Genomic DNA, 27289 nt, shown 5'->3' with positions numbered 1-27289 from the left:
ACTACACCACGACACTCTCTGGCCTGGGTGACAAAGCAAAATCTCATCTCTTAAAAAAAAAAAAGGGAAAAAAAGCTTGATATGTACAAAATAATATGTTAATGTAAGTTATAAGAACATAATGGGCCGGGCACAGTGGCTCCTGCCTGTAATCCCAGCACTTTGGGAGGCCGAGGCAGGCAGATCACGAGGTCAGGAGATCGAGACCATCCTGGCTAATGCGGTGAAACCCCGTCTATACTAAAAATACAAAAAAAAAAAAAAATTAGCCGGGCGTGGTGGCAGGCACCTGTAATCCCAGCTACTTGGGAAGCTGAGGCAGGAGAATGGCATGAACCCGAGAGGTGGAGCTTGCAGTGAGCCGAGATCGCGCCACTGCACCCCAGCCTGGGTGACAGAGTGAGACTCCGTCTCAAAAAAAAAAAAAAGAACATAATGAACACCTGTGAACATATCGCCTGATTTAAGAAGCCGAACATTAACTAGGACAATTGACACTTACTGTGTGCTGCTCTCGGATCCCACCTTCTACCTGCTTTCCTCCCAAAAATAGTCACCATCATGATTTTTAAAAGTTATTTTAGTTTTCTTTGCATAATTATCATATTTATACTCCTAAACAATGCACTATATTTACTTTTATTTGTCTTTGCATTTTATAAAGTTATCTCCATGCTCTATTATACTGCTGTTTATTTTCAACATTATGCTTTTTTTTTTTTTTTTGAGACGGAGTCTCCCTCTGTTGCCCAGGCTGGAGTGCAGTGGCATGATCTCCCGCCGTCCTCCCACCTCGGCCTCCCAAAATGCTGAGATTATAGGCATGAGCCACCGCGACCAGCCTGAATATTCTTGTATCATGTCCTGATGTATGTGTACAAGTGTTTTTCTAGGGTGGAACTGTTGGGTTGGAGGGGGCACAAAAAGCTTTTAGGAAAGGAGAAAGGAACAAATTGGATATCTATGATTTTTTTTTTTTTTTTTTGAGACAGAGTCTCACTCTGTTGCCCAGGCTGGAGTACAGTGGCACAAGCTCAGCTCACTGCAACCTCTGCCTCCCGGGTTCAAGCGATTCTCCTGCCTCAGCCTCCTGAGTAGCTGGGACTACACGTGCCCGCCACCACACCTGGCTAATTTTTGTATTTTTAGTAGAGATGGCGTTTCTCCATGTTGCCCAGGCTGGTCTCAAATGCCTGACCTCAGGTGATCTGCCTACCTCGACCTCCTAAAATGCTGGGATTACAGGTGTGAGCCATCGTGTCTGGCTACTATTAGTTTTTCTATTTAGAAATTGTTCATCTGGATCCTCCCTACCTTTCAGCCATTTGCAATACATTTGTTGAGCATAAAGAGTGACCTTCTTGGCCGGGCGTGGTGGCTCACGCCTGTAATCCCAGCACTTTTGGAGGCCAAGGTGGGTGGATCACCTGAGGTCGGGAGTTCGAGACCAGCCTGACCAACATGGAAAAACCCTGTCTCTACTAAAAATACAAAATTAGCCTGGCATGGTGGCACATGCCTGTAATCCCAGCTACTTGGGAGGCTGAGGCAGGAGAATCACTTGAACCTGGGAGGCAGAGGTTGCAGTGAGCCGAGATCACTGCCATTGCACTCCAGCCTAGGCATCAAAACTCCCTCTCAAAAAAAAAAGAGCAACTTTCTTGTCCACAGCAAAGAATCACTGGAAGCCATTTGATGCAATATGACCTCATCTCTCTAGCCAGTGTCGATTGGGTTACAGGAGGGCACCAAGAAGCTTTTTGAAGGCTGTGCCAATGTACACTTCCAGCAATATCTTCTTAAGCTTGAGTGCAGCTCCTTATTTTCCCAAAGCACAGCTAAGACTAAGGCTGCCAAGTTTTTAAAAAGATTTAAAGGAAACTCTGAGCATTATACAAGAAAAATACTGGCTGGGCCCTGTGGCTCATGCCTGTAATCCCTGTACTTTGGGAGGCTGAGGCAGGTGGATCACTTGAGATCAGGAGTTCAAGACCAGCTGGGCCAACATGGTGAAACCCCATCTCTACTAAAAATACGAATTAGCCAGGTGTGGTGGCAGGTGCCTGTAATCCCAGCTACTTGAGAGGCTGAGGCTGGAGAATTGCTTGAACCCAGGAGGCAGAGGTTGCAGTGAGCCAAGATCGCAACACTGCACTCCAACCTGGGCAACAGAGCAAGACTTGGTCTCAAAAAAAAAAAAAAAAAGAGAAAAAGAAAACCTTGAAACTAAATGCATAATTTCTGTTGTAATTCTTTGGCCATGTCCGTTCTTTGTGGAGCCTCTATTCAGTCAAATTGTCCTGTGGGCCAATTCATCTTGGCAGGATAAAAGCCTCCTTATCCAGTCTTGCCTTCCCCAGAGAAAATAAAGGGGGTGGGGGAGGGATAAAGAAAATTAAGACCCTTCCCTTCCAAAAAGAGAAACAACAAAAAGCATGCAAGGATTAACATGCTATCTGCAAAGTCACCACCCTGCCCACAGTGTGGCCTTTCACTTCACTGAGTAATATATTGTTTGTAATACAACAATGTAATCAGCTTCTTCATTCCAGAACAAAATTTTGCTTTACTATCATCATATACCCAGAAGACCCATTAAACTGTTATTTCAAAACAGCAGCCTTTCCTTAGAGATAAATTTTACAGCTACCCCTAGAGTAGTTCTGTTGGCCAAAGCCTCTTAGCTTACTAGTGAAAGAAACAAAGTCAAGCCAGCTTAAGCAGAAAAGAAGAATTTGTTCTGAGGATACAAATATATAGTAAGGTACCAAAAAAGAATTTATCATTGGCCAATTTGGATAAGGTGCCCCCCTGTAACCCTCCTGTAATCTAATCAACACTAGTAGAGAGATGAGGTGACAGTATACCAAATGGCTTTTGATGAATCTTTGCTGTGAACTAGAAGGGATTAAGTTATGCTCAACTAATGGTTTGCAAATGGCTGAATGGTAGGGAGGATCCACATGAACAATTTCTAAATAACAAAACCAATAGCATGTATCTCATTTGTCCTTTTTCCTTTCCAAAGAGTCAACAATTATTGTATGAGTCAATTATCTTTATAAAAACTACATTCATTAACACAAATGCAAGATCTCAACTATATATCTTTAGTTATATACATATATACACATATATGTGTATGTATACATACATTATCCTCAAAGACAACTAATTTAGAGCGTTCCTCATCCCAGTATCTCAGAGAAATACAAAGCAGTTTCTTAGACTTGGCATCATTGAGATTTTGGGCCAACCAGATACTTCTCTGTTGGGTGGGGAGGAGGCTGTTCTGTGCACTGTGGGATGTTCAGCAGCATCGCTGGCCTCTACCCAGTAGATGACAGTAGCACTCCTCTCCTCCCCACAGTAACATTCAAAAATATCTCCAGATGTTGCCAAATGTCCCTGGGGTACAAAACTCTTCCAATTAAGAACCACGGGTATAAACAAGTCAGCTGGGAGTGGTGGCACACACCTGTGGTCCCAGCTATATGGGAGGGTGAGGCAGGAGAATTGCTTGAGCCCAGGAGTTTGAGACTAGCCTAGCCAGAATCTCTGCCTAGCCTAGGCAGATCTCTACAGAAAAATACAAAAATCAGCCATAGTGTTGGTGTGCACCTGTAGTCCCGGCTACTCAGGAGGCTGAGACATGAGGATCAATTGAGCCCAGGAGGTCGAGACTGCAGTGAGCTATGATCTCCCCACTGCATCCCGCAACAGGGACCCTATCTCAAATAATTAATTAATTAATGGAAGAAAGAAAGAAATCCTAGCTTTGTAATTTACTCTATTACTTTGGGCAATTGCCTTATGTTTCCAGAACTTCAATTTTCTTATGTACAAAATGGGAATAACTTTTTGAGCTATTTTAGAGCTATCGTAAGGATCAGAGCACATAGTCACAAACCACAAAATATGTCACAGTGTACAGGACAGGGCAGGTTCTCCGTAAATGACAGTATTTGCCCGTTTATTTTCCTGTAAATATGAAATATACTAGGATACTTGATGTGGTTACACTCAGGTGGAAACTGACCTATGAGGGAGATAGACAGATAGGCACGGTCTTTTTTGTTTGTTTGTTTGTTTTTTGAGACGGAGTCTCACTCTTTCGCCCAGGACGGACTGCAGTGGCACGATCTTGGCTCACTGCAAACTCTGCCTCCAAGATGCAAATGATTCTCGTGCCTCAGCCTCCCAAGTAGCTGGAATTACAGGTGTGCACTACCATGCCCAGCTGTTTTTTGTAGAGATGGGGGTAGTAGAGATTTGTTTTATAGAGACGGGGTTTCACCATGGTCTCTACTAAACCCTGTCTCTACTAAAAATACAAAAATTACTCAGGCGTGGTGGCACATGCCTGTAGTCCCAGGTACTCAAGAGGCTGAGGCAGGGGAATCACGTGAACATGGGAGGTGGAGGTTGCAGTGACCCAAAATCATGCACTCTAGCCTGGGGTCTCGCTTTTGCCCAGGTTAGAGTGCAGTGGCACAATCACAGTGGCTCACTGCAGCCTCAAACTCCTGGGCTGAAGGGAATCCTCCCACCTCAGCCTCCCAAGTAGCTAGGACTATAGGCATGTGCCATCATGGCGAGTTAATTTTTTGTGTCTTTTTATTGTCTCGAGACAGAGTCTTGCTCTGTTGCTCAGGCTGGACTGCAATGGCATGATCTTGGCTCACCGCAACCTCCACCTCCTGGGTTCAAGCGATTCTCCTGCCTCAGCCTCCCGAGTAGCTGGGATTAGAGGTGCGTGCCACCATGCCTGGCTAATTTTGTATTTTCAGTAGAGACAGGGTTTCGCCATGTTGATCAGGCTGCTCTCGAACTCCTGACCTTGTGATCCACCTGCCTCGGCCTCTCAAAGTGTTGGGATTACAGGCATGAGCCACTGAGCCTGGCCTGGTGAGCTAATTTTTAAATTTGTTATAGAGACAAGAGTCTCTCTTATGTTGCCCAGGCTGGTCTCGACCCCCTGGCCTCAAGTGATCCTCCCACCTCAGCCTCCCAAAGTGCTGGGATTACAGATGGGTGTCACCGCACCTGGCCACTGAGGAGGATTTCATTATAAACCTGCCCTGAAGGGAGGGAATCCAATTTTACGAGAGGGTGTAGCCTGGTGAGGCCTGGATGACCTCCGGAGGCAGGGGCTTGTGCCTGGGCTGAGGCCTAAGGGTCAATGGGCAGACATGAAGTTGCCCCAGGCAGAGGGTACAGTGTGGGCAAAGTCAGGAAGTGGCAGGGCTTGGATCACTCCAAGAAGAGAGAGGAGTCATGTGTCACAGGAGCTCGAGACCCAGAGAGGGAGGCAGGCAGGCAGGCAGGGACCAAGCTTGGGCACAGCCAGGAAGGCAGGACAGGGCATGGTGGGGCCAATGGAATCATTACCCAAGTCGGGGATTTTCAGGGAAACAGCTTAGATAAGGCCAGGTGTACAGTAGCTCCCACCTGTAATCCCAGCATTTGAAAGGAGTTTGTGTTCCTGTAGTAGCATACTTGGGAGGTTGAGGTGGCAGTATCACTTGAGCCCGGGAGTTCAAGGCTAAAGTGAGCTGATTGAGCCATTGCACTCCAGCCTGAGCAACAGAGAGATACGCTGTCTCAAAGGAAATACAAATTAAAAAACCAGCCGGGCATGCTGGCGTGTGCCTGTAGTCTCAGCTACTTGGGACACTGAAGTGGGAGGATCGCTTGAGCCCAGGAGTTCAAGGCTGCCATGAGCTATGATTGTGCCTCTGCAGTCCAGCCTGGGCGACAGAGAAAGACCCTGTCTCTTAAAAAAAAAAAAAAAAAGCTTAGATAAGAGGATGCTGTGCCTCCCTGGGGGTCTTCAGTCACCCATGGTCCTGGCAAGAGGAGGGCCAGGAGAGAGCTTCACCCACCTGCTGTCCTGCCCATGTGACATCCGCAGGTGCTGCCATGGCCACGACTGTTGTTACACTCGAGCTGAGGAGGCCGGCTGCAGCCCCAAGACAGAGCGCTACTCCTGGCAGTGCGTCAATCAGAGCGTCCTGTGCGGTGAGTCCCCAGCAGCACCATGCCACCCACCCCGAGTATCCCCTGGGCATACTGGCATAGCCAGATGACTTCCGTGCCCCTGTTGCAATAACCACTGCTTCCAAGTCTCTATAGACCACCCCTTGGGTATATCTAATGTAAGTGATATTTATTTTATTTATTTTTTGAGTCAGAGTCTCGCTCTGTCACCCAGGCTAGAGTGTGCTGATGTGATCTTGGCTCACTACAACCTCTGCCTCCTGGGTTCAAGCGATTCTCATGCCTCAGCCTCCCAAGTGGCTAGGACTACAGGCATGCACCATCACGCCCAGCTAATGTTTGTATTTTTTTCAGTAGAGGTGGGGTTTCACCAAGTTGGCCGGGCTGGTCTCAAACTCCCCACCTCGAGTGCTCTGCCCGCCTCGGCCTCCCAAAGTGCTGGGATTACAGGCATGAGCCGTGGTGTCTGGCCCTAATGTGAGTGATCTTTAACACTGAGCACTTGAAAAAGAAAACCCCGAAGAAACCTAATTATTTGATGTCTGGACGACAAGGAAGAAGATAGAAATGGCATCAGATAATAAACAGTGTAAATGTTTATCAGAAAGGGGCTGGTGGTCAGGACAAGTAGGAGGATCACTTGAGTCCAGGAGTGCATCTCTACAAAAAAGTTAAAGGATTTTTTAACATTGGCCAGGCGTGGTGGCACACATCTGTGATCCCAGCTACTTGGGAGGCTGAGGCAGGAGGATTGCTTGAAGCCCAGGAGGTTGAGGCTGCAGTGAGCTGTGATCAAGCCACTGCACTCCAGCCTGGGTGACACAGCAAAATCCAGTCTCAAAAAATAATAATAATAATATTTTACATAACCAACCACTTCTAAAGATTAAAAAAAACCCCATGATTAAAAACCTCAGGTCCCTCAGGCAATCATACCAGATATCGAAACAAAGCAATAACATAAGGACTGCAGTATTTATTTTATTTTTATATTATTTATTTATTCTTTGTTAGTTTGTTTTTGGAGTGTGGGTTTTGTTTTGTTTTTTGATTTTTTTATTTTGTTCTACTCAATTTTATTCTTATTGCTCAGGCTTGAGTGCAATGGCCTGTTCTCAGCTAACTCAACCTCCGCCTCTTGGGTTTGCGTGATGACGGTTCCACGTCATCGGCCCTCCGCCTCTTGGCTTTGGATGATGATGGGTCCACGTCATCGGCCCTCCGCCTCTTGGGTTTGCGTGATGATGGGTCCACGTCATCGGCCCTCCGCCTCTTGGGTGTGGATGATGATGGGTCCACGTCATCGGCCCTCCGCCTCTTGGGTTTGGGCGATGATGGGTCCACGTCATCGGCCCTCCGCCTCTTGGGTGTGGATGATGATGGGTCCACGTCATCGGCCCTCCGCCTCTTGGGTTCGGGCGATGATGGGTCCACGTCATCGGCCCTCGGCCTCCTGGGTTTGGGTGGTTTTTCTGCCTCAGCCTCCTGAGTAGCTAAGGGAGGTGTCTTGAGATGATCATCCGCTGAGGGTGGAGGTGAGGGTGGAGCTGAGGGTGGAGGTGAGGGTGGAGGTGAGGGTGGAGGTGAGGGTGGAGGTGAGGGTGGAGCTGAGGGTGGAGGTGAGGGTGGAGCTGAGGGTGGAGGTGAGGGTGGAGCTGAGGGTGGAGCTGAGGGTGGAGCTGAGGGTGGAGGTGAGGGTGGAGCTGAGGGTGGAGGTGAGGGTGGAGGTGAGGGTGGAGCTGAGGGTGGAGCTGAGGGTGGAGGTGAGGGTGGAAGGGGAGTGATGAGACACTCGGGAGGTGTCTTGAGATTATCATCCGCTGAGGGTGGAGGGGGATAGAGCAGACACTCGGCAGGCCTGTTGAGATTATAATCCGCTGAGGGTGGAGGTGAGGGTGGAGCTGAGGGTGGAGGTGAGGGTGGAGCTGAGGGTGGAGGTGAGGGTGGAGCTGAGGGTGGAGGTGAGGGTGGAGGTGAGGGTGGAGCTGAGGGTGGAGGTGAGGGTGGAGGTGAGGGTGGAGCTGAGGGTGGAGCTGAGGGTGGAAGGGGAGTGATGAGACACTCGGGAGGTGTCTTGAGATTATCATCCGCTGAGGGTGGAGGGGGATAGAGCAGACACTCGGCAGGCCTGTTGAGATGATAATCCGCTGAGGGTGGAGCTGAGGGTGGAGCTGAGGGTGGAAGAAGAGTGATGAGACACTCGGGAGGCGTCTTGAGATTATCATCCGCTGAGGGTGGAAGGGGATGGAGCGGACACTCGGGAGGTGTCTTGAGGCTCAGGGAGTTTTCAGTTATAGAACGTTGTTGAGTTGGAGGAGGTGGCTGGTGGCCCATCCTGTTTTTTAAAGTTTCAGCTGTGAGGTAGGGCCAGTGGGGCAATCCTGAAGAATGACGATGCTCCGCTGCCGCCATTCTGACCTGTAGGGACAAAGGAGGGAATGCTTTCACACATATCCATTTGATGGACAAAATTACCGCCACCAACACAGTCTGCACCTTCTGTTGCTGGTGATAGATTTTTGCACCTTTCCATCCTCCAGGTTTCAAAATAGCAGTATCAGTGTCATAATATCACCCTTCCACTGAGTACTGCCGACAGCTGGGGGGTAAAGAAAAGTCATTGGGACACACTGTTGTCTCCACATGCCACTGTGTCTGTCTGCAAATGTAGGCAGGCTGGGGTCCTGCCCCAGGGAAGACAGAGTCATAACAGAGTAATAAAGAAGCATGTTTGAGACACAGGAGTGTCTATGTCTATCCTCATTCCTCCCTCACAGCCATCACCCGAGCATGTTTCTTGCACCAGGTCAACAGACAGTAAGAGACAGTAAGAGAGGCGTGAAAAGCCCATTGTCCACACATGTTGCAGCTTCTTTTTGGAGAATGTTTTCCAGGCCTTTTATGTTCTGTCTCTGATTCTCAGAACTCTGCAAGGTCAGTGTGACCACCCTGCTCCAAATCTAAGAAAACAGAGGTTTCCAGAGGAAGGAGAAATTGTGCCCAGGGTCACACAGCTTGCAAGAGGCAGAGTGGAAGTTGATTCCAGCTCTGCCTGCAGGCCCCTCTCATTTCCCCTCTGTTTCCCTTCTTGACAAAGGATCTTCTTCACTCTGGAGGTGCCACCCATGAGAACAAAGAGCTCTGGAGAGATGTGCATTCCTGAAGAGCTGCAGGGGAACTGGGAGAGGGTTTTCTGACAGAACAATCTTATCTCAAGAAGTCAGTTAGGCATGGCTATAATATTTCTTTTCACTCCCAGGTAATACCAAATTGTAAGTGCACTAAAACATGAAGAATACTTTTGTCCATGGAAAAATGAGGTGGGAATTCTAAACAAAGCAAGTTTTAAAACTGTGTTTCACTTCAAGTGTACAAGTCCCATCACGTGTAATAGGACTCGGCAGCTTTTGAAGGTACAGAGGCCACACAAGAACCAGCTTAGCTGAGCATCATTTAAGGCCTTCATTTGGAATTGTCCCTGTGGGTAATAAGTTACATTCACTCTTCACTAATTTACAGTCAGGGCCCATTTGCTATTACAAATACGGGACCTCTGACACTTAGAATATTAGATCAGGGGCCCCACTGGGTGGGGATGAAAGTGTTTTTGCACAACACGGTTACCAACAGGGATGGGACTGTGATGCTTGTAGGCAGCCTTTCTCTCTGCCATCTCCCTCTGCAGGGCTTGAGCACAGAGCTGTAGGGAGAAAAATGTATCCAGGTCCGGACCTGGCAGACTATGTCCAAAAGCAAGGAAAACAAGCAAACTTACCCAGTTGCAAAGAGGCTTTCTTGCAGAAGGGGGGATCTGAAAAAGCCAACACATGAGAAATTGAATGTTGAGAGAGTCTAAGGGCCGTGGCATCATCTGCATCAGCACTGAACTATCCTGCAACTGCGGGGAGGAAGCTCCTTACTTTGCATTTGTGGTAGTCCTCTGCCCGCCGCCGCAACTCTTGCGCAGGTTGATACGTTTTCCTATGGATTACAATCACTTTCATCAGATAAAGCACCACTTTCAGGATGATTTTAAATAATCTGCCATATTTCTGTTATCCTCACAACTGTACCCTTACACAATCTATCTATACCTAGAAAACGTATTTCAGATGGCTATAAGAGTACAGTCTGAGCCGGTCACGGTGGCTGACGCCTGTAATCCCAGCACTCTGGGAGGGCGAGGCGGATGGATCACGAGGTCAGGAGATTGAGACCATTGTGGCTAATATGGTGAAACCCCTTCTCTACTAAAAATACAAAAAATTAGCCAGGCGTGGTGGCAGGCACCTGTAATCCCAGCTACTCGGGAGGCTGAGGCAGGGGAATCACTTGAACCTGGGAGGCGGAGGTTGCAGTGAGCCAAGATCACATCATTGCACTCCAGCCTGGGTGACACAGCGAGACTCCATCTCAGAAAAACAAAAACAAAAACAAAAAAACTGTACAGTCTGATCCAAACTGTTGCTATATTGATTCCTCCTCTTGCTTACTGCCTGCTGACTTCTGAGATGATAGTTTCCTTCCCCATTCTCAGTATATCCCTAATTCATCCTTCACTGAGCATCTTTTCTCATAAAGCTGTATTCTCTTTGTATTAATATCCTCACCGTGTTTCACAGGGCAGAAACAGCTGGGCTTATAAACAGGCATAGTCCTTTTGAAGGATGTGGTTGATCCTACAACAACACACTTTCCTAAGGATGACAACAACTCACCCCCCCCCAGAATGGCTGGTATGAACCGAGTTTCCACACAGTCTAGCTGGCAATGGGGTCAGGAGACGTTTTGCTACTTCACATCTTTTGGTCACTGGTAAATATTAAGGTACTTTGTTTTCTGTTTTGTGAACTCTCTCTCTCTCTCACGATATGTCTTCTGACCATTTGTTTCTATTTCTGCATTTACTGGGTCTAAACATTGTACAAAGGTTAAAAACAACACTCCAATGGGCGTTTCCCAGGAGGGTGGGGTTCAGTTTCTGAACTCACTTGTAGGTGTGTATTTCTTTCGTATCCAATTTCCCATTTTCCTCTGCCTCTGATACCTACCTCTCCTTTTCTGCATGCTCACATTCTTTCATGCTTAGTTTCCTCAGATTAGAAGGGAGAGAAATGCACACACATGATCCACCAGCCCGTGTGGGATTCCCTCTGCCCTTCTGGCATCTGAAGGCTGTGATTCAAAGATCCCCCCTGCAACCTTTCCACAAATGAACCAACTGATTCTCACAACCGAAGGGAGAATTGATACCTCCCATTGAGGGACAAAAAAAAGTCACACTCTGGCCTGCTGGCAAGTCACCTGTCATTTCCAGCTCATCTTCATAGTTCCATAGTTAGTCCTATTCTTTAGTAAATATAAAGACTATTAAAAGCTTCTATGAGGTGCACTATGTGTGTTTCTGGGGTCAGTCTTGTGCTTGACACAGCGAAAGCTCATTTTAGTTCAGTGTGAAAAACCAGACCTCACCAATTCATCACAACTAACTCCATCGGAAGCAGAGGATTGCTCCTCATCTGACTCCTCCTGTGTGAGACCTGATTCTCAGTCAGAGGCTGATGCCGGAACTGAGACCATCAGCCATAGAGAGATCCTTCCAGAATATGGTGTCATTAACCCCGCAGTTCACTACTGCACTTTGCCATGATTCAGGACTGGAACTCTTGTCATCGACTTTAAAGATCCTGGTTGAGAGAAAAGGCAATCTGAATGCTGGGCGCATCTATTGAATTACAAATGATTGGAATGGCTCCTAAGTCAGGGTGTTATGTCCTGAAAATAGGTGACAATGGCAAACCATCCACCCTGGTGTTGACTGAGTTTAACAAGGTTCAGTTCACAGAGATTGAGGGCAGAAAAAGGAAACGGCCTAAAAAGGGTAAGTTTGCTGTGTTGCCCTCACACCACTTGATTCATGGTCCTGATCCTAAGGATCTCACCTGATACTTGGTTTTATAGGAAGGATGTGTAAAATTCCCAGAACGCTAGGAAACAGGGATGAAAACACTTCAAAGAGAAAGTTAATCAACTTGTTTCTGACCACAGGGCATCCTTCAGCACATGCTGTCTGGAGTGGCCTCCAACAAGGAGTGTGTGGTGAGGTGCTGAGAATGCAATGGGAGCAGGGTCCTGTCCCCACGCTAAAGAAGCTCACAGTTTAATGCAAATGAGAAGCCAGTGAGGACATCACTACTCCTGCTGTGCACTTGGGAACTAGAAACACAAAACCTGACTCTGGAGGGAAGCTAAGGAAGCATTCTACTCTTGAGTTGGCATAAGTGCATCTGAAGCTTCTGATCTCCGATGAGAACAATGGGGGACACCCAACAGAATATAAAACCCATGATTGAATACATCAAATTGCTAACATGGCAGTAAACAGACATGAGGTGAAGATGGAGAAGAAGGAAACCCAGGACGAAAGTCAGCCTCGCATTTGGAACCCATTTCCCTGAGTTTCATTGCTGAATTCCAGAAGGAACTACTGAGATGCAAAGAAGCACAGCAGCTTTTGCACACATGCATGGGATTAGATGGAAAACAAGTGGATTGAGGGTCTGCCAATGAAAGCGACCCATACTGAAGTCCACTGGCTCTGGTTGAGACCCAGAAGAGTCATGCATCAGAATAGAGGTGGACAGGAAATACCCTGGCCTTTGTAGGGACTGAGCCTGCACCGACGACCTCAATTGCAGCCTGTATGGAGGACCCCTGACCATCCCCCAGAAGTAGACTCCCATCTCTTCTGCAGCAAGATAACATGCTACTAGGCCTCAATTCATTGCTAAATATTTTGTAACAAGTATCTCACTTTTAACAAAGAAAGATCAGTCATATGGCAGCAAAATACAATGTAATATGACCAAAACATGAAAGACTGTGAAAATGAATCTGGAGGTGACCCAAGCATTGAATTCAACAATCCAGGCTGGGTGTGGTGGCTCACACTGGGAGGCTGAGGTAGGCAGATCACCTGAGGTCAGGAGTTCAAGACTAGCCTGGCCAACAGGGTGAACCCCTGTCTCTACTAAAATTACAAAAATTGGGCTGGGCACGGTGGCTCATGCCTGTAATCCTAGCACATTGGGAGGCCGAGGTGTGCGGATCATGATGTCAGGAGTTCTAGACCAGCTTGGCCAATATGGTGAAACCCCGCCTCTACTAAAAATACAAAAATTATCCGGGCATGGTGGCATATGCTTGTAGTCCCAGCTACTCAAGAGGCTGAGGGATAAGAATCACTTGAACCTGGGAGGTGGAGGTTGCAGCGAGCCAAGATCATGCCACTGCACTCTAGCCTGGGTGACAGAGTGAGGCTCTGTCTCAAAAAAAAAAAAAAAAAAAAAAAATTGGCCAAATGTGGTGGCACACACCTGTAATCCAAGCTACTCGGGAAGCTGAGGCAGAATTGCTTCAAACTGGGAGGCAGAGGTTGCAGTGAGCCAAGATTGCACCATAGCACTCCAGCCTGGGCGACAGAGCGAGACTCTATCTCAAAATTAAAAAAAAAAAAAGGCTGGCTGTGGTGGCTCATGCCTCTAATCCCAGCACTTTGGGAGGCTGAGGCAGGTGGATTACCTGAGGTCAGAAGTTCGAGACCAGCGTGGACAACATGGTGAAACCCCATCTCTAGTAAAAATACAAAAATTAGCTGGGCGTGGTGGTGGGCACCTGTAATCCCAGCTACTTGGGAGGCTGAGGCAGGAGAATCGCTTGAACCCAAAAGGCAGTGAGCTGAGATTGTGCCATTGCACTACAGCCTGGGCAACAACAGCAAAGCTCCATCTCAGGAAAAAAAAAAAAAAAAAAAGAGAGAGAGAAAGGAAAACCAATGCCAGTACTAGCAACTCCTCTTCCCCCGAAAAAATGACAAACAAGAATGTAGGAAGGGAAAGGAATTATACAGCTTAAACTAATGAAGCAGAAAGGACAAACTCAATTTTGAACCCACTGAATTTGCCACAAATATTGTAGAAAATATTCTCAAGGACTTTACAGTTGTCTACTTTGATTGGCACATGGTTCATACAACAGTATTTGTGTCAAGGCACATCTTACTGTTTTTTGGCGGTCTTCCTCTTTCCATTGATTTTGTCATGATGGTTGATTTTCGGTGTCACCTTCATCTTATGGATTTTATCTCTAACTTTTCTTTTCACATGTCTCCGTAGAGTAATGGCGTCTTTCCGGCCAATTTTATTTCCTGGAAAGGAAGAAACTCTTTTCTTTGTGTGCATACAAATGGACCTCAGCCCTTGGTGAGAGTGAGGAGAGGAGAAGGTGAGAAACCTGAGGGCAAGAAGCTGTTCTTTCCCTTTCCAGGGCAAACTCATTTCCACACTATGGGGACTCCAACAGAGCCATACCTTCCTGTCTACGGCGGTTGGACCTCCTGGCTCTCTGCTGTACATCTGTGGATCCATCATGTCCATTTTCAGACTGGAAGATAGTCTTCAGGAAAGACAACTAGGAAATAATAATATAAGAATGACGGCTGGGCACGGTGGCTCATGCGTATAATCCCAGTACTTTGGGAGGCCGAGGCAGGTGGATCACGGGGTCAGGAGTTCAAGACCAGCCTGGCCAAGATGGTGAAACCCCGTCTCTACTAAAAATACAAAAATTAGCCAGGCATGGCAGCGGGGCCTGTAATCCGAGCTACTCGGGAGGCTGAGGCAGAGAACCGTTTGAAGCTGGGAGGCGGAGGTTGCAGTGAGCCGAGATCACACCACTGCACTCCAGCCTGAGGGACAGAATGAGACTCTGTCACACACACACACACACACACACACAGACACACACACACACACACAAGAATGACATGAGGCTGGCACGGTGGCTCACTCCTGTAATCCCAGCACTTTGGGAGGCCGAGGCAGGCAGATCACCTGAGGTCGGGAGTTTGAGACCAGCCTCACCAACATGGAGAAATGCTGTCTCTGCTAAAAATACAAAATTAGCCAGGCATGGTGGTGCATGCCTGTAATCCCAGCTAGTCGGGAGGCTGAGGCAGGAGAATCACTTGAACCCAGCAGGAAAAGGTTGTGGTGAGCTGAGATTGTGCCATTGCACTCCAACCTGGGCAACAAAATTGAAACTCTGTCTCAAAAAAAAAAAAAAAAAAATAGGCCAGGTGCGGTAGCTCACGCCTGTAATCCCAGCACTTTGAGAGGCTGAGGCGGGTGAATCACAAGGTCAAGAGATGGAGACCATCCTGGGCAACATGGTGAAACCCCGTCTCTACTAAAAATACAAAACTTAGCTGAGCATGGTGGCGCACGCCTGTAGTCCCAGCTACTTGGGAGGCTGAGGCAAGAGAACTGCTTGAACTCAGGAGGCAGAGGTTGCAGTGAGCCAAGATCCCACCACTGCACTCCAGCCTGGTGACAGAGTGAGACTCCGTCTCAAAAAAAAAAAAAAATGACATGAATATACTTCACACAACGGAACTGTACACTTCAACACGGTTAGATGGTAATTATCATCTTATAAGTATTTTACCACAGGTTAACATGTTTCACAACTTGAAAAGGAAGTAATTACCTTCAGCTCTCTGAGTTCTAGAATTTGTAACATTTCACCCCCTGCTCCTTCCTGATCTGCACTGGAGCATCTTCCTTCTGTCCCTGCTCTACTCAGAGTTCACTTTGCCTTCCCTCACATCAGCTTCATTGAGGCTGGTTTGAACTTAACGCAAAACATTCTCACTAATGACTGAATTCCCACCAAGATTTCCATATTATCACAGTATGCTTTTAATCTTCGAAGATATTAAATATTTGTTCTCATCATAGCTAAAATGCAATGCAAATCCCATCTCAGATGTGGGTCAGATACCTATGAATCTCCTGAGGTAGTCATTGAAATGACTTTTTTCTTGAGACGGAGTGTCACTCTCAACCATGCTGAAGTGCAGTGGCGCTACCGTGGCTCACGGCAACCTCCACCTCCCAGATTCAAGCGATTCTTGTGCCTCGGCCTCCCAAGTAGCTGGGATTACAGGTGCCCGCTACCATGCCTGGCTAATTTTTGTCTTTTTAGTAGAGATGGGGTTTCACCATGTTGGCCCATCTGGTCTTGAACTCCTGACCTCAAGTGATCCATCTGCCTCAGCCTCCCAAAGTGCTGGGATTACAGGCATGAGCCACCACACCTGGCCTGAAATAATATCTTTCAAATTCTTTGTAGAATTTGTTTTTTCCTGATTTCTGCACATAGGATAAAAAAAAAATCATGTACTAGGATTTCAAGAGAAGCAATGGGTAATCTAAAAAGATGAAAAGAGCAACCACGTCAATCCCACAGCTACTGCTAGATTTCATAGGAAAGGTAGCTGGCCCAGTTTGGAGCTAGGAGAAATGTCAAACACATGAAGAAATGAGAAGCAAAGAAATGCCATCACGCATGAATGCTTCATGGCACCCATGATGTCCCTGCTTAGGAGGTAATGGTATAGATGACTAGATGACAAGGACAAAGATGAGAGGTGCGAAGTTGTCCAAGTCCAACAACTCAACTGAACTTTCCTAAATGGAATTGTTAAAAAGTGGTAAATTTAAAAACTTCCCCTGGCTCACGTGGTGGCTCACGCTTGTAATCCCAGCACTTTGGGAGGCTGAGGCGGGTGGATCATTTGAGGTCGGGTTTTGAGACTAGCCTGGCCAACATGGTAAAACCCCGACTCTACTAAAAATACAAAAATTAGCTGGGCATGGTGGTGGGCACCTGTAATCCCAGCTACTTGAGAGGCTGAGGCAGGGGAATCACTTGAAGCCAGGAGGTGGAGGTTGCAGTGAGCTGAGGTCACACCATTATACTCCAGCCTGGGCAACAGAGGGAGACTCGTCTTGGGGGTGAGAAAAGAGAAAAAAAAAAAAAAGCTTCCTCCAATTTATACCGAAAATTCTCTGTTCAGGACTAAGTGGCATAGAGAATGTTAAATGTGCCTAGATATCTTCATAACTCATATATTTTCTGTTTTCTACATATCTTGAAAGGCAGATAATTATCTAGGTGGTAAAACTGAAACATACTTCCTCTTCCCTTGAATATAAAAAAGCATTGTGGTATTAGTACTTTTATCTTGGATCATTGTTCAGAAGGAGGTTCAGCCCCCAGACAACCACATTTTTACTGTCATGAATGGCAAGACAAAATGTAGAGCTCAACTTCCCCAAAGGAAAAAAGGCTCGAAAGACAAATTATGGCACAACTTAGCAGCCAAATTCTTACCAAGTACAGACTTTTGACATACTGATCTCTCTCCAGTTGCAAGTGGGAACATGCACTTTGAATGATGTCATTCAAAATTACCCTGCCCAGACACACTTTTCATTGCTTCTCTTGGAGGGCAGTTCTAAGAGATTCTCTGGGGCTTTCTCTGCATCATGAGACGCAGTGCAGTTCTGCCCTTCACCTTCCGGCAGTTTGTCACCTCGTCCCTATGACCTCAGAGGAACTTTGTCTCAGGCCAATTGTTTGTTCCTTGGGCCCTTTCATTTCCCCTAAAAATCATCTGCTGCCCCTCTAAATGGCCTACATCTCCATCTATCTCCCTCTCCCCTCAGAAGAGGGTGCTCTTTAAGCATCAACCATCCAGCCCTTCTAGCCGTCTCATTTTTCAGCTGGTTCCCATGTTTATGCCTGTTCTATGTTTTTCTTTTCCTGTTAAGCTGTCTGTTCTCAGCTCATTTCTGCAGTGAATCTTCAGAGAGGAGACTGGAAGCTTACCTTCCACCCATACGATAGAACTATAAAGCAGAAGAGTTTAGAAAGAATTTCCTATTTAAGTGACGAAACCTCATACTCCATTTGTGACAAATAGCACAAAGGTTAAAAAAACTTATTTTTGACCAAAAGCTCTGTTGACATTCTATTAAAAAAACACTGACCTATTTAATTTTCATAATGTAAATGGCAGATATTTTCATAATTCTTATGCTAATAAATCATTTCCCTGATTTTTTGGGTAAAACCACATATTCATAATGAAGTCCAGAAACGTGAATTGTTTTATATAATTTATTCTTATTTGTGATTACAAGTATACCTCTACAGAAAGTTAGTATACTCACCCAAAGGTAAACTGTCCAGAGGGTAATGACAACTTTATAACTTCTCAGAAATTCAATAATGATACCTAACCAAGGACTTCCACCAAAGTCAGTCCCACGATGATGATGGTCAGCCAGAATATTGATAACCTGGAATAATAATAGTTGAAATAATGAAAAGGTCAATGACACTGACAATATTTCACTCAGAAAGAATCATCCTTAGAAACCGTCAACCTCCTCCAAAAGGTAACCACATCCCTCAGATATCACTGTGGGATTCCACTGCTACAAAAAAGAACAGAAGTTAGAAGTCACATGTTTTTCAGATGGCTGGTAGTGTTTTTAGGCATTGCAAATGTGGGGTGTTGTCTTTCTTGGTATAAAGCAGGGATATCCAATCTTTTGACTTCCCTGCCTATATTAAAAGAAGCAAAGTTGTCTTGAGCCACACATAACATACACTAACACTAACAATAGCTGATGATCTAAAAAAACCTCTTTTTTTTTTGAGACAGAGTTCCGCTCCACTCAGTCGCCCAGGCTGGAGTGCAGTGGTGCAATCTCGGCTCACTGCAAACTCCAGCTCCTGGGCTCAAGCCATTCTCCTCCCTCAGCCTCCCGAGTAGCTGAGATTACAGGTCTCTGCCACCATGCCCGACTAATTTTTGTATTTTTAGTAGAGATGAGGTTTCACCATGTTGGCCAGTCTGGCCTTGAACTCCTGACAGGCGATCTGCCTGCCTCGGCCTCCCAAAGTGCTGGGATTACAGGTGTGAGCCACCGTGCCCGGCCATTTTTTTGTTTTTGTTTTGGTTTGTTGTTTTTGAGATGGGGTCTCACTCTGTCACCCAGGCTGGAGTGCAGTGGTGTGCTCTCGGCTCACTGCAACCTCTGCCTCTCAGGTTCAAGTGATTCTCCTGCCTCAGCCTCCTGAGTAGCTGGGAGTACAGGTGCCTGACAGTGCACTCAGCAAATTTTTGTATTTTCTGTGGAGATGGGGTTTTGCCATGTTGGCCAGGGTGGTCTCGAACTCCTGACCTCAGGTAATCTGCCCGCCTCAGCCTCCCAAAGCGCTGGGATTACAGGCATGAGCCACTGTACCTGGCCAAAATCTCCTAACGTTTTAAGAAAGTTTACAAATTTGTGTTGAACTGCATTCAAAACTGTCCTGGGCCACATGCAGCCCGTCACTCATGGCTAAGACAAGCTAAGTATAAAGTAATTATCTTATCTTTTCTTTTCTGTTTTGAGACAAAGTTTTGCTCTGTCACCCAGGCTAGATTGCAGTGGCATGATCTCAGCTCACTGCAACCTCCGCCTCCCGGGTTCAAGCGATTCTCCTGCCTCAGCTACTGAGTAACTGGGATTACAGGTGCCTGCCACCACGCTCGGCTAATTTTTGTATTTTTAGTAGAAACAGGGTTTCACCATCTTGGCCAGGCTGGTCTCCAACTCCTGACCTCATGATCCACCTGCCTCGGCCTCCCAAAGTGCTGGGAATACAGGTGTGAGCCACTGCACCTGGCCAGTAGTTATCTTTTCTTTAAAGTTATTTACTTGTTTTTTAAATTGATGTATAGCATTGGATGCATTTATTATATATCACATGGTAAAAGAATCCCTCTAAATAATACTTCTCTCTTGGATTATATGAATCTTTGTCATTTAAATCTCAGCATAAGTAAAAAAAAAACACACAATGAAGAGATTACTTCATTCACAAATAAGTATCAAATTTTAGTGCTTAAAAATTAACAAAGTTCAGACAGCTTGTGATAACATTTCTACATGGATTCCTCAGGATTTAACTATATATTCTTGAAAACATCTCAATTTTAAATGTTTCTTTCAAGATGGTGAATTAAACAGAGATAGCCCTTCAACAGGTTGAACTCAGCATATGCTGAGTCTGAAATGGAAATGATGGAGTTAGAGAACCATACAACAACGGTAATGATTTCAGAAACATGGTGTTGAGCAGAACAAAGCAGACACAAAAGAGTACCTATGGCATGGCATGCGTCTGTATACGCGAAATTCCAGAATAAGCAAGCTAACCTATGATAAGAAAGAGACCGGCTGGGAAGAGTGAGAGTTCACTTTCTGGGGTGACATAATAGTGTAGATCTTGGCTGGGCATGGTGGTTCACGCCTGTAATCCCAACGCTTTGGGAGGCCGAGGCGGGCGGATCACCTGAGGTCGGGAGATCAAAACCAGCCTGACCAACATGGAGAAACCCTATCTCTACTAAAAATACAAAATTAGCTGGGAGTGGTGGCACATGTCTGTAATCCCAGCCACTCGAGAGGCTGAGGCAGGAGAATCGCTCGAACCTGGGAAGCAGAGGTTGCGGTGAGCTGATATTGCCCCATTGCACTCCAGCCTGGGCAACAAGGGAGAAACTGTCTCAAAAAAATAAATAAATAAATAAAATAATGTGGATCTTGAAAGGGGGTTGGTTTATGCTGGTGTATGTACTTTCCAAAGTTAGTAAACTTACACTTAAGGTTATATATTTTGGCCAGGCGCGGTGGCCCACGCCTGTAATCCCAGCACTGGGAGGCTGAGGCAGGCAGATCACGAGGTCAAGAGATGGAGACTATCCTGGCGAACATGGTGAAACCCCGTCTCTACTAAAAATACAAAAATTAGCCAGGCGTGGTGGTCTACTAAAAATACAAAAATTAGCCAGGCATTGTAATCTGAGCTACTCAGGAGGCTGAGGCAGGACAATTGCTTGAACCCCAGAAGCGGAGGTTACAGTGAGCCGAGATCTTGCCACTGCACTCCAGCCTGGGCGACAGAGTGAGACTCTGTCTTAAAAAAAAAAAAAAAAAAAAGTCATCAAACCAGATGACACAAATCAAATGACATTTCACTTTGTTTTGGTCCATTTTGTTTGTTAGAGACAAGAGTGCAGCGGGGCCATCTCGGCTCACTGCAACGTCCAGCTCCTGGGCCCAAGCGATCCTCTCACCTCAGCCTCTCCAGTAACTGGGATAACAGGTACACACCACCAGACCCAACTAATCTCTTTTGGAATTTTTTGTAGAGATGGGGTTTCGCTATGATGCCCTGGCTAGTCTTCAACTCCTGGACTCAAGTGATCTGCCCACCTCGGCCCCCTAAAGTGCTGGGATTACAGGCCTGAGCTGTGTAATTTCATGCCGCGTGACACAGCCCAGTAAAAAGGAAGAAACCCCACGGGTCCAGCGTCTACTCACAGAGATGCACTGATGGCTGATAAATTCCAGCAGGAGCCAAAAGAGGAGCCAAAAGAGCATCCACCGCACCCGCATGTCCTGGTCCTTTCAGGGCGCCCTGAGGCGGCCAGGACAGAGGTGGAGGTGGCTTAGGGCAGGGGGGAGGGAAGGGGACGGGGACCGGGCCGGGATCTGAGTTGGGGAGGGGGAGGGGAGGGGGAGGGGAAGGGGAGGGGAAGGGGGGAAGTAAGGGAAGGGAAAGGAGGAGAAGGGGGCTGTTGGGCACCTGGAGGAGGAGGAGAAGAAGAAAGGGTCTGGGAAAGGATCCGGTTCAAATTAAGTACTCAAGCGCTGGTGGAAGGCTTAGCTACAGGTCACGGAGAAGATCAGGGAAGCAACAGGACACGCGGGGCAAGGGAGCGTGAGGCTTAGGAGCAATTAGAGGGAGACAAAAAGGTTCTGCTATCCACCAAACCTTCTTCGGTCTGGGCCCTCCCTTAGCAACCCTGGGGCTTTATACTCCCTCTCCACCAATCCCTGATGACCCCGGTGGTGCCTCACAATGGACAATGCCAAGTAGCGCCCGCATCATTCCAATGACCCCTCCCCCATCTCAGTCTCCCACACTCCTCGCAAGGACAGGTCCTCTCTGGAACCTTCACAAACCTGATTTCTGGTCCTCCCCAACCAGCTCCCTGTCCCTGCTTCTGGGCGCTCCTTCCTTCCTGAGCTCCCAGGGTTCCTCAAGGTCACTTTTGGCGACAAAACATAAAAAACAAATGATGGCAGGATGGCAGGAAGAACCTCATACCCAAGCAGAGTGCCAGGTTTTATAGCCTCCGCTCAGCCATTCATATCCTAAGCAACAAAGCATCAGCAGGATACGGAAGGTCCCGATAGTAAACCATCTCCATCACATCCATGTAGCCATCCGCCCATCAACCTGTATCTCAGGAACAAATGTACATACATTCATTTTAAGCATGCATGGTACATTTACAAAAATTAACCTGACTTATTTTGTTCCAGCAAATCTCAATATATTTGAGAGCAATCAAATCACACAGCATGTTTCTGATCATATAACTGTGCTAGAAGTCAATGATTAAAAGCTAATTCAAAATTATTATTTGCTTGGAAATTCAAAGTGCCCTTATAAGACATAAACATAAGAAAGAATCCAAAATGAAACAAGATTGCCTTTCAACTCAATGATAAGATCATAACATGGCAATAAAATGTCTCCCTCTGGCCTGGGAATTCCTCTTTGTGGCACAAGGTTGTGTGATCTCAAATCACCCGTAACCCACCTAGACATTTTAACATCCGAAACCGAGTGATGATGTCCTTATCTATATCATCTTACTGCCCATGTGTGTGGACTTTAAATTCTGAACCCAAATGAGGGGGAGAAAACCAAGTTGACTTTCATGATTGATCTCTCAGGGATGTCCAAGGAATCTGTGCATTTCAAGAAACAAAGCTCATCAGTTTCTCTCCTAAGGTATTTGCCCACAATACCCAGAGGGCTTGGCAGCATCATGTGTGATGGGTGGGGAGCTCCAAGCAGGTGGGCAGGACCCAGGGGCCTGGTGACCAGGACAGACCCCCACTGTCCATCACCTTTCCTGGCCCTGTCCTCAGCTAAACTTCCCACAGGCCTTCTGCCCGATCACACAGAGTGTGCCCAAACTCTCTCAGGCCTCTGGCAGCTGAAAACCACTGCTTTAAATCCCTTTACCATTTACTATGACATACGGTTATTGTAAACAGGAAATATTCTATTGATGCTACAAATGGAAAGCCAATGCCTTTACCATAAATAGAAAAACAACCCTAAGAAGCAAGCAAAACAAAAGCAAAACAGGGGCTGGGTGTGGTGGCTCACACCTGTAATCCCACCACTTTGGGAGGCCGAGGTGGGCGGATCACAAGGTCAGGAGTTCCAGACCAGCCTGGCCAATATGGTGAAACCCTGTCTCTAATAAAATACAAATATTAGCCGGGTGTGGTGGTGGGCGCCTGTAGTCCCACCTACTTGGGAGGCTGAGGCAGGAGAATAGTTTGAACCCGGGAGGCAGAGTCTGCAGTGAGCCGAGATTGCACCACTGCACTCCAGCCTAGGCGACAGAGCGAGACTCTGTCTCAAAAACAGCAACAACTACAAACAAACAAAAAACAGGGTTAACAAAAGTATGGAATTCAATTCTTTTTATATGCTGCAGCCATGTTCCAGCCCTAGATTTGGCTGGGCATGGTGGCTCACGCCTGTAATCCCAGCACTTTGGGAGGCTGAGGCAGGCGGATCACGAGGTTAGGAGTTGACACGAGCCTGGCCAATATGGTGAAACCCCATCTCTACTAAGAATACAAAAATTAGCTGGGCATGGTGGCGCACACCTGTAGTCCCAGCTACTCAGAGGCTGAGGCAGAGGGATTGCTTGAACCCGGGAGACGGAGGTTACAGTGAGCCAAGATTGTGCCATTGCACTCCAGCCTGGGGGACAGAGTGAAACTCTGTCTCAAAAAAAAAAAAAAAAAAAAAATATATATATATATATATATGTGTGTGTGTGTGTGTGTGTGTGTGTCTGTGTGTGTGTATCTATATAAATCTCAAAAATAAAAGATCATTTTTGAGATTATCATTTTAAAAGACAAGATAATGTTCAACTTAATGAATAATTTAATTATTACTATTGGACTTTTTGTAGACTGCACAGAGCATTCAAAACAAATGAAGGAGAATAAAAAATATGTATTACATGTTGTAAAATAAACATGATGTGGTTAATTCTTTTATTCAAAATTATAGAACATATATATGTACTATAGAATGTATTTCTTATTATGAGTCATGTTAAAAAGTAGTTTAGAAGCTGTTGATTTGAATTTCCTTTTCAAATTTTGCAGGATTTTTTTTTTTTTTTTTTGACAGAGTCTCGCTCTGTCGCACAGTCTGGAGTGCAATGGAGTGATCTCGGCCCACTAAAACCTCCACCTCCTGGATCTCAGCAATTCTCCTGTCTCAGCCTCCTGAGTAGCTGGGACTACAGGCTCACACCACCATGCCCGGCTAATTTTTGTATTTTTAGTAGGGACGAGGTTTTGCCATATTAGTCAGGCTGGTCTCGAAGTCCTGGCCTCTGGTGATCCACCAGCCTCAGCCTCCCAAAATGCTGGGATTACAGGCATGAGTCACCATGCCCAGCCTAAACTTGGCAAGATAATAAATAACCTTTTTAAGTGTCGTTGGGCACTTGTCTGGTTGTTTTTCTTTAGGTTAGCATGCCAGCAATGATTCCTTTTGAGTTTCTGACAGAAGATAGTGGTTTTCATCCAAATAAGTCAACTACTCTACCCCATCCCTAAGCCACTTGTATGGAAAGAAAAAGAGGAAGAAGCCAGTACTGAGACTGTGTAAGCTTCCCCCAGCATCACCCGCTATGAGATGTGTGGCGGCTGAGACCCGGGAACTGCTCAAGGGCACCAGGCCCCATCTGTCTGCACTCACTCACCTTCCTCAGGTACTCGCATGGGCATGTCACTGACTTTACGTGCTGCTGCAGCTCCTTGGTGAGCTGGCCCTGGTCATGGGACAGGAACTGTGGGGTCAGGACAATAGAGAGCTTCACCATTTGCAGAATGAGAACAGGGGCTCATGATGAGTGCCAACCTATTAGACAATTAAAAAAAAAAGTGTTGAATGAGTGGAAAAACAAGGTGATGTTTGAGTCTATAGTGGTCAAGGGCTTCAGAAAAGGACAGAACCAAGTTCAAATTCCTGTACTTTGAATTTCTACTTCATGCCATGCAAAATTACTTTACCCCTTTTAACCTCAGTTTTCTTCTGTGTGAAACAGGAACAATAGTTTCATTCATCATTCAGTTTCTCTCAAGGTTTCACGAGATCATACCTATAAAACATCCAAGTCATTTAAATGTATCATCATTTCGGTCATAATTAGTGGGATCCATTTCACTATTATTGGATATACAGTTCTGTGCCTGAAACCTACAAAAAAAGAAAATGTTAAGTCTAAAAAGCATTAGTGATTTCTCATTTTTATATTACTAATTATAACCCTATTTAATCACACAAGGCCTTGTCCGTGGCAGGTGCTCAATAAACACTTGTCGAATCAATGCATGTGGGCTCCGGAGCCACACTGTTTAGATTCTATTCTGCCTCCACCACTTATCAGCTGTGTGATCTGGGTAAGATAATTCACCTCTTTATGTCTGCACTTCCTTCTCCATAAACTATATATAACGAGAATCCTTAGCTCATTCGGTTGTTGTGAGGGGTGAATGATTTGGCACACAGGAGGGGCTTGTTAAACATTAGCTGTGATGATCTCCTTCCAAATCTTCATTTTCAGAGCCACAGATGAGGCCATAGTGCAACCAGGTGACCTTACAGTGTAAGTACTCATGATCGCCAGCTATGCTCTATCTCCACCATAGGTCCAAGACTGGGTAGTTCCAGCCTGGAGGCTTCTGCTGCATCTGCCTTCTCAGTGTTCACCTAAGGACTTTTGTATTTTCCTCCTCACATCCCCACAGATGGGGTTCAGGCTGCCGAACACAGCTGGGTGATGCCAGGGCAGTGGCCACCTGTGCCAGCCCTGTGAGGTAGCTGGAGGATCATGGTTCCTTCCTTCTCAGGCTCTGGGCAGGTGCCAGGTCTGGGGTGACCCATGCCCTCAAGTTTCTTGCTTTGGAGGGCCACATTTTCCCTTGGCAAAGAGGGTAAAGGTCACAGGATGCCGGAGAGCTGTGACTTCTCTGTGCCCTGGGCCCAAACTATGAAGACCTGACACACTATGCTAAAAGTCCAAGGCTGGGTGCTCCCCAGAGCTTCTTGCCTCACCGCTTCTGCTGAGGGAGGAATGAATACTATGTCCTCCCAGAGCTTTGGGAGCTTGTAGCAAGCAGCCTCCCCAGCGCAAAATCTCTTGGAAACCTCTAACTGTGTCGGAAACATTAGTGCAAATGTTGCATCCTATTTCCCATATGTCCGCATGTTTTAGGAAAAAACCCTCAATTTCCTAAATATGCAAGAAAAACTGGTATTGTAGGACAATGTGACTTTTTAAAAAATGTTATTTAAAAATCTTCCCCACCTCCTTTTCTGGCCTCCAAGACTGCCAAATACTTGTTGAACAAATATTATTAAATGCCTACTACGTGCCAGCCATGATTCATGGTCTTGGGGACACAGCAGAGAACGAACTGACAGGATTCCTCTCTTATGTAACTCACATTCTTATATGATAATGATAAGGGTTAACATTAATTAAGCTGTCACTACGTGTTAGTCACGGTGCAGTCATTCCCACACATTATTACACTTAAACCTGCTAGCAAGCTTGCAAGGTAGTTAGTTGTTTTTCCTTTAAAAACTGAGTCTCAGAATGATGAAGCACTTTGTCCAATGTCACACAGCTAGTAAGTGTGGAGACCTTGCATCCAATCAATGCCCATCTCATTCTAAACACCACGTTATGTGTTCTCTAGCCCATGGAGAATAATTTTAACACAGTCAATGAAATTTCTACACAACAATGTTCTTGTCTCAAGTCCAAGAATGCCTCCTACACCTCCCATAATACTGGCTTTCTGGTGAGTGAAGATGCCATTCTCATGTGTAATCAGGTGGCAAATGGAGATATGACCAAAGTAACCATTTGCCTACACTCATAACCCTGTACACACTCTTCCTGTGTCGATTCAATTCAAGTACCCCTTTTGATCACTTAGCAAATCTGACCTTTAAAAGGGTTAAGGTTTTTATATCCATGCAAGTTTCTGTATTGCTTTGGAAGTCTCTGGTTAAATGAATACCCTTTTTAATAGTGACCTGTGATTCTGTTTTGATCAAGTGTTTTCAAACTTGACATCTTTGATGGGTTTCTCCAGTGTCAAAATCCTAAATCAGGTCTTTTTGGCTTAAAATTAACTTTGGGATTTTTCAGCTGCGTCCCTTCGGGAGTCTAAAGAATGTATCTCTCATCTTGTAGAGG

The 27289-nt window shown here is 46.1% G+C and overlaps 1 protein-coding gene across 5 annotated transcripts; it reads right to left on the bottom strand.

The window, feature by feature from the left end:
* Positions 1–6961: 6961 nt before the first annotated feature.
* On the bottom strand, positions 6962–25876 carry LOC112205867 (nuclear pore complex-interacting protein family member A7-like). Of its 5 annotated transcripts, XM_063796708.1 has the most exons (10): positions 25102–25876; positions 24782–24868; positions 21930–22206; positions 21285–21381; positions 18078–18206; positions 14370–14469; positions 14062–14206; positions 9921–9981; positions 9776–9811; positions 6962–8418 (listed from the first exon to the last, which is right to left on the bottom strand). In XM_063796708.1, the coding sequence occupies exons 4-10, from the start codon at positions 21357–21359 to the stop codon at positions 7120–7122; spliced, it is 1845 nt and encodes a 614-aa protein (XP_063652778.1). In that variant the 5' UTR covers positions 21360–21381; positions 21930–22206; positions 24782–24868; positions 25102–25876; the 3' UTR covers positions 6962–7119. The 5 variants fall into 5 exon arrangements, with proteins under 5 accessions (XP_063652778.1, XP_054524205.1, XP_054524206.1 ...); XM_054668230.2 differs by lacking the exons at positions 21285–21381; positions 21930–22206 and having other exon boundaries at positions 24782–24939; positions 25181–25873; XM_054668231.2 differs by lacking the exons at positions 21285–21381; positions 21930–22206 and having other exon boundaries at positions 24782–24939; positions 25092–25717.
* Between the last annotated feature and the right edge of the window lie 1413 nt (positions 25877–27289).

Source organism: Pan troglodytes, chromosome 18, assembly GCF_028858775.2.
Source record: "Pan troglodytes isolate AG18354 chromosome 18, NHGRI_mPanTro3-v2.0_pri, whole genome shotgun sequence".
Taxonomy (NCBI): Eukaryota; Metazoa; Chordata; class Mammalia; order Primates; family Hominidae; genus Pan; species Pan troglodytes.
Note: the sequence above shows the minus strand (reverse complement) of the source record. Positions and strands in the feature narration are given on the sequence as shown.

Bases quoted from the DNA above. Each gene is read 5' to 3' on its own strand.
- LOC112205867 (XM_054668229.2), bottom strand. From the start codon at position 25,148: ATGATGAATGAAACTATTGTTCCTGTTTCACACAGAAGAAAACTGAGG. The intron at 18,207-24,781 runs GTGAGTGAGTGC...TTATTATTCCAG, and splicing joins CATGCGAGTACCTGAGGAAG to GTTATCAATATTCTGGCTGA. The intron at 14,207-14,369 runs GTATGGCTCTGT...CTTCCTTTCCAG, and splicing joins CAACCGCCGTAGACAGGAAG to GAAATAAAATTGGCCGGAAA.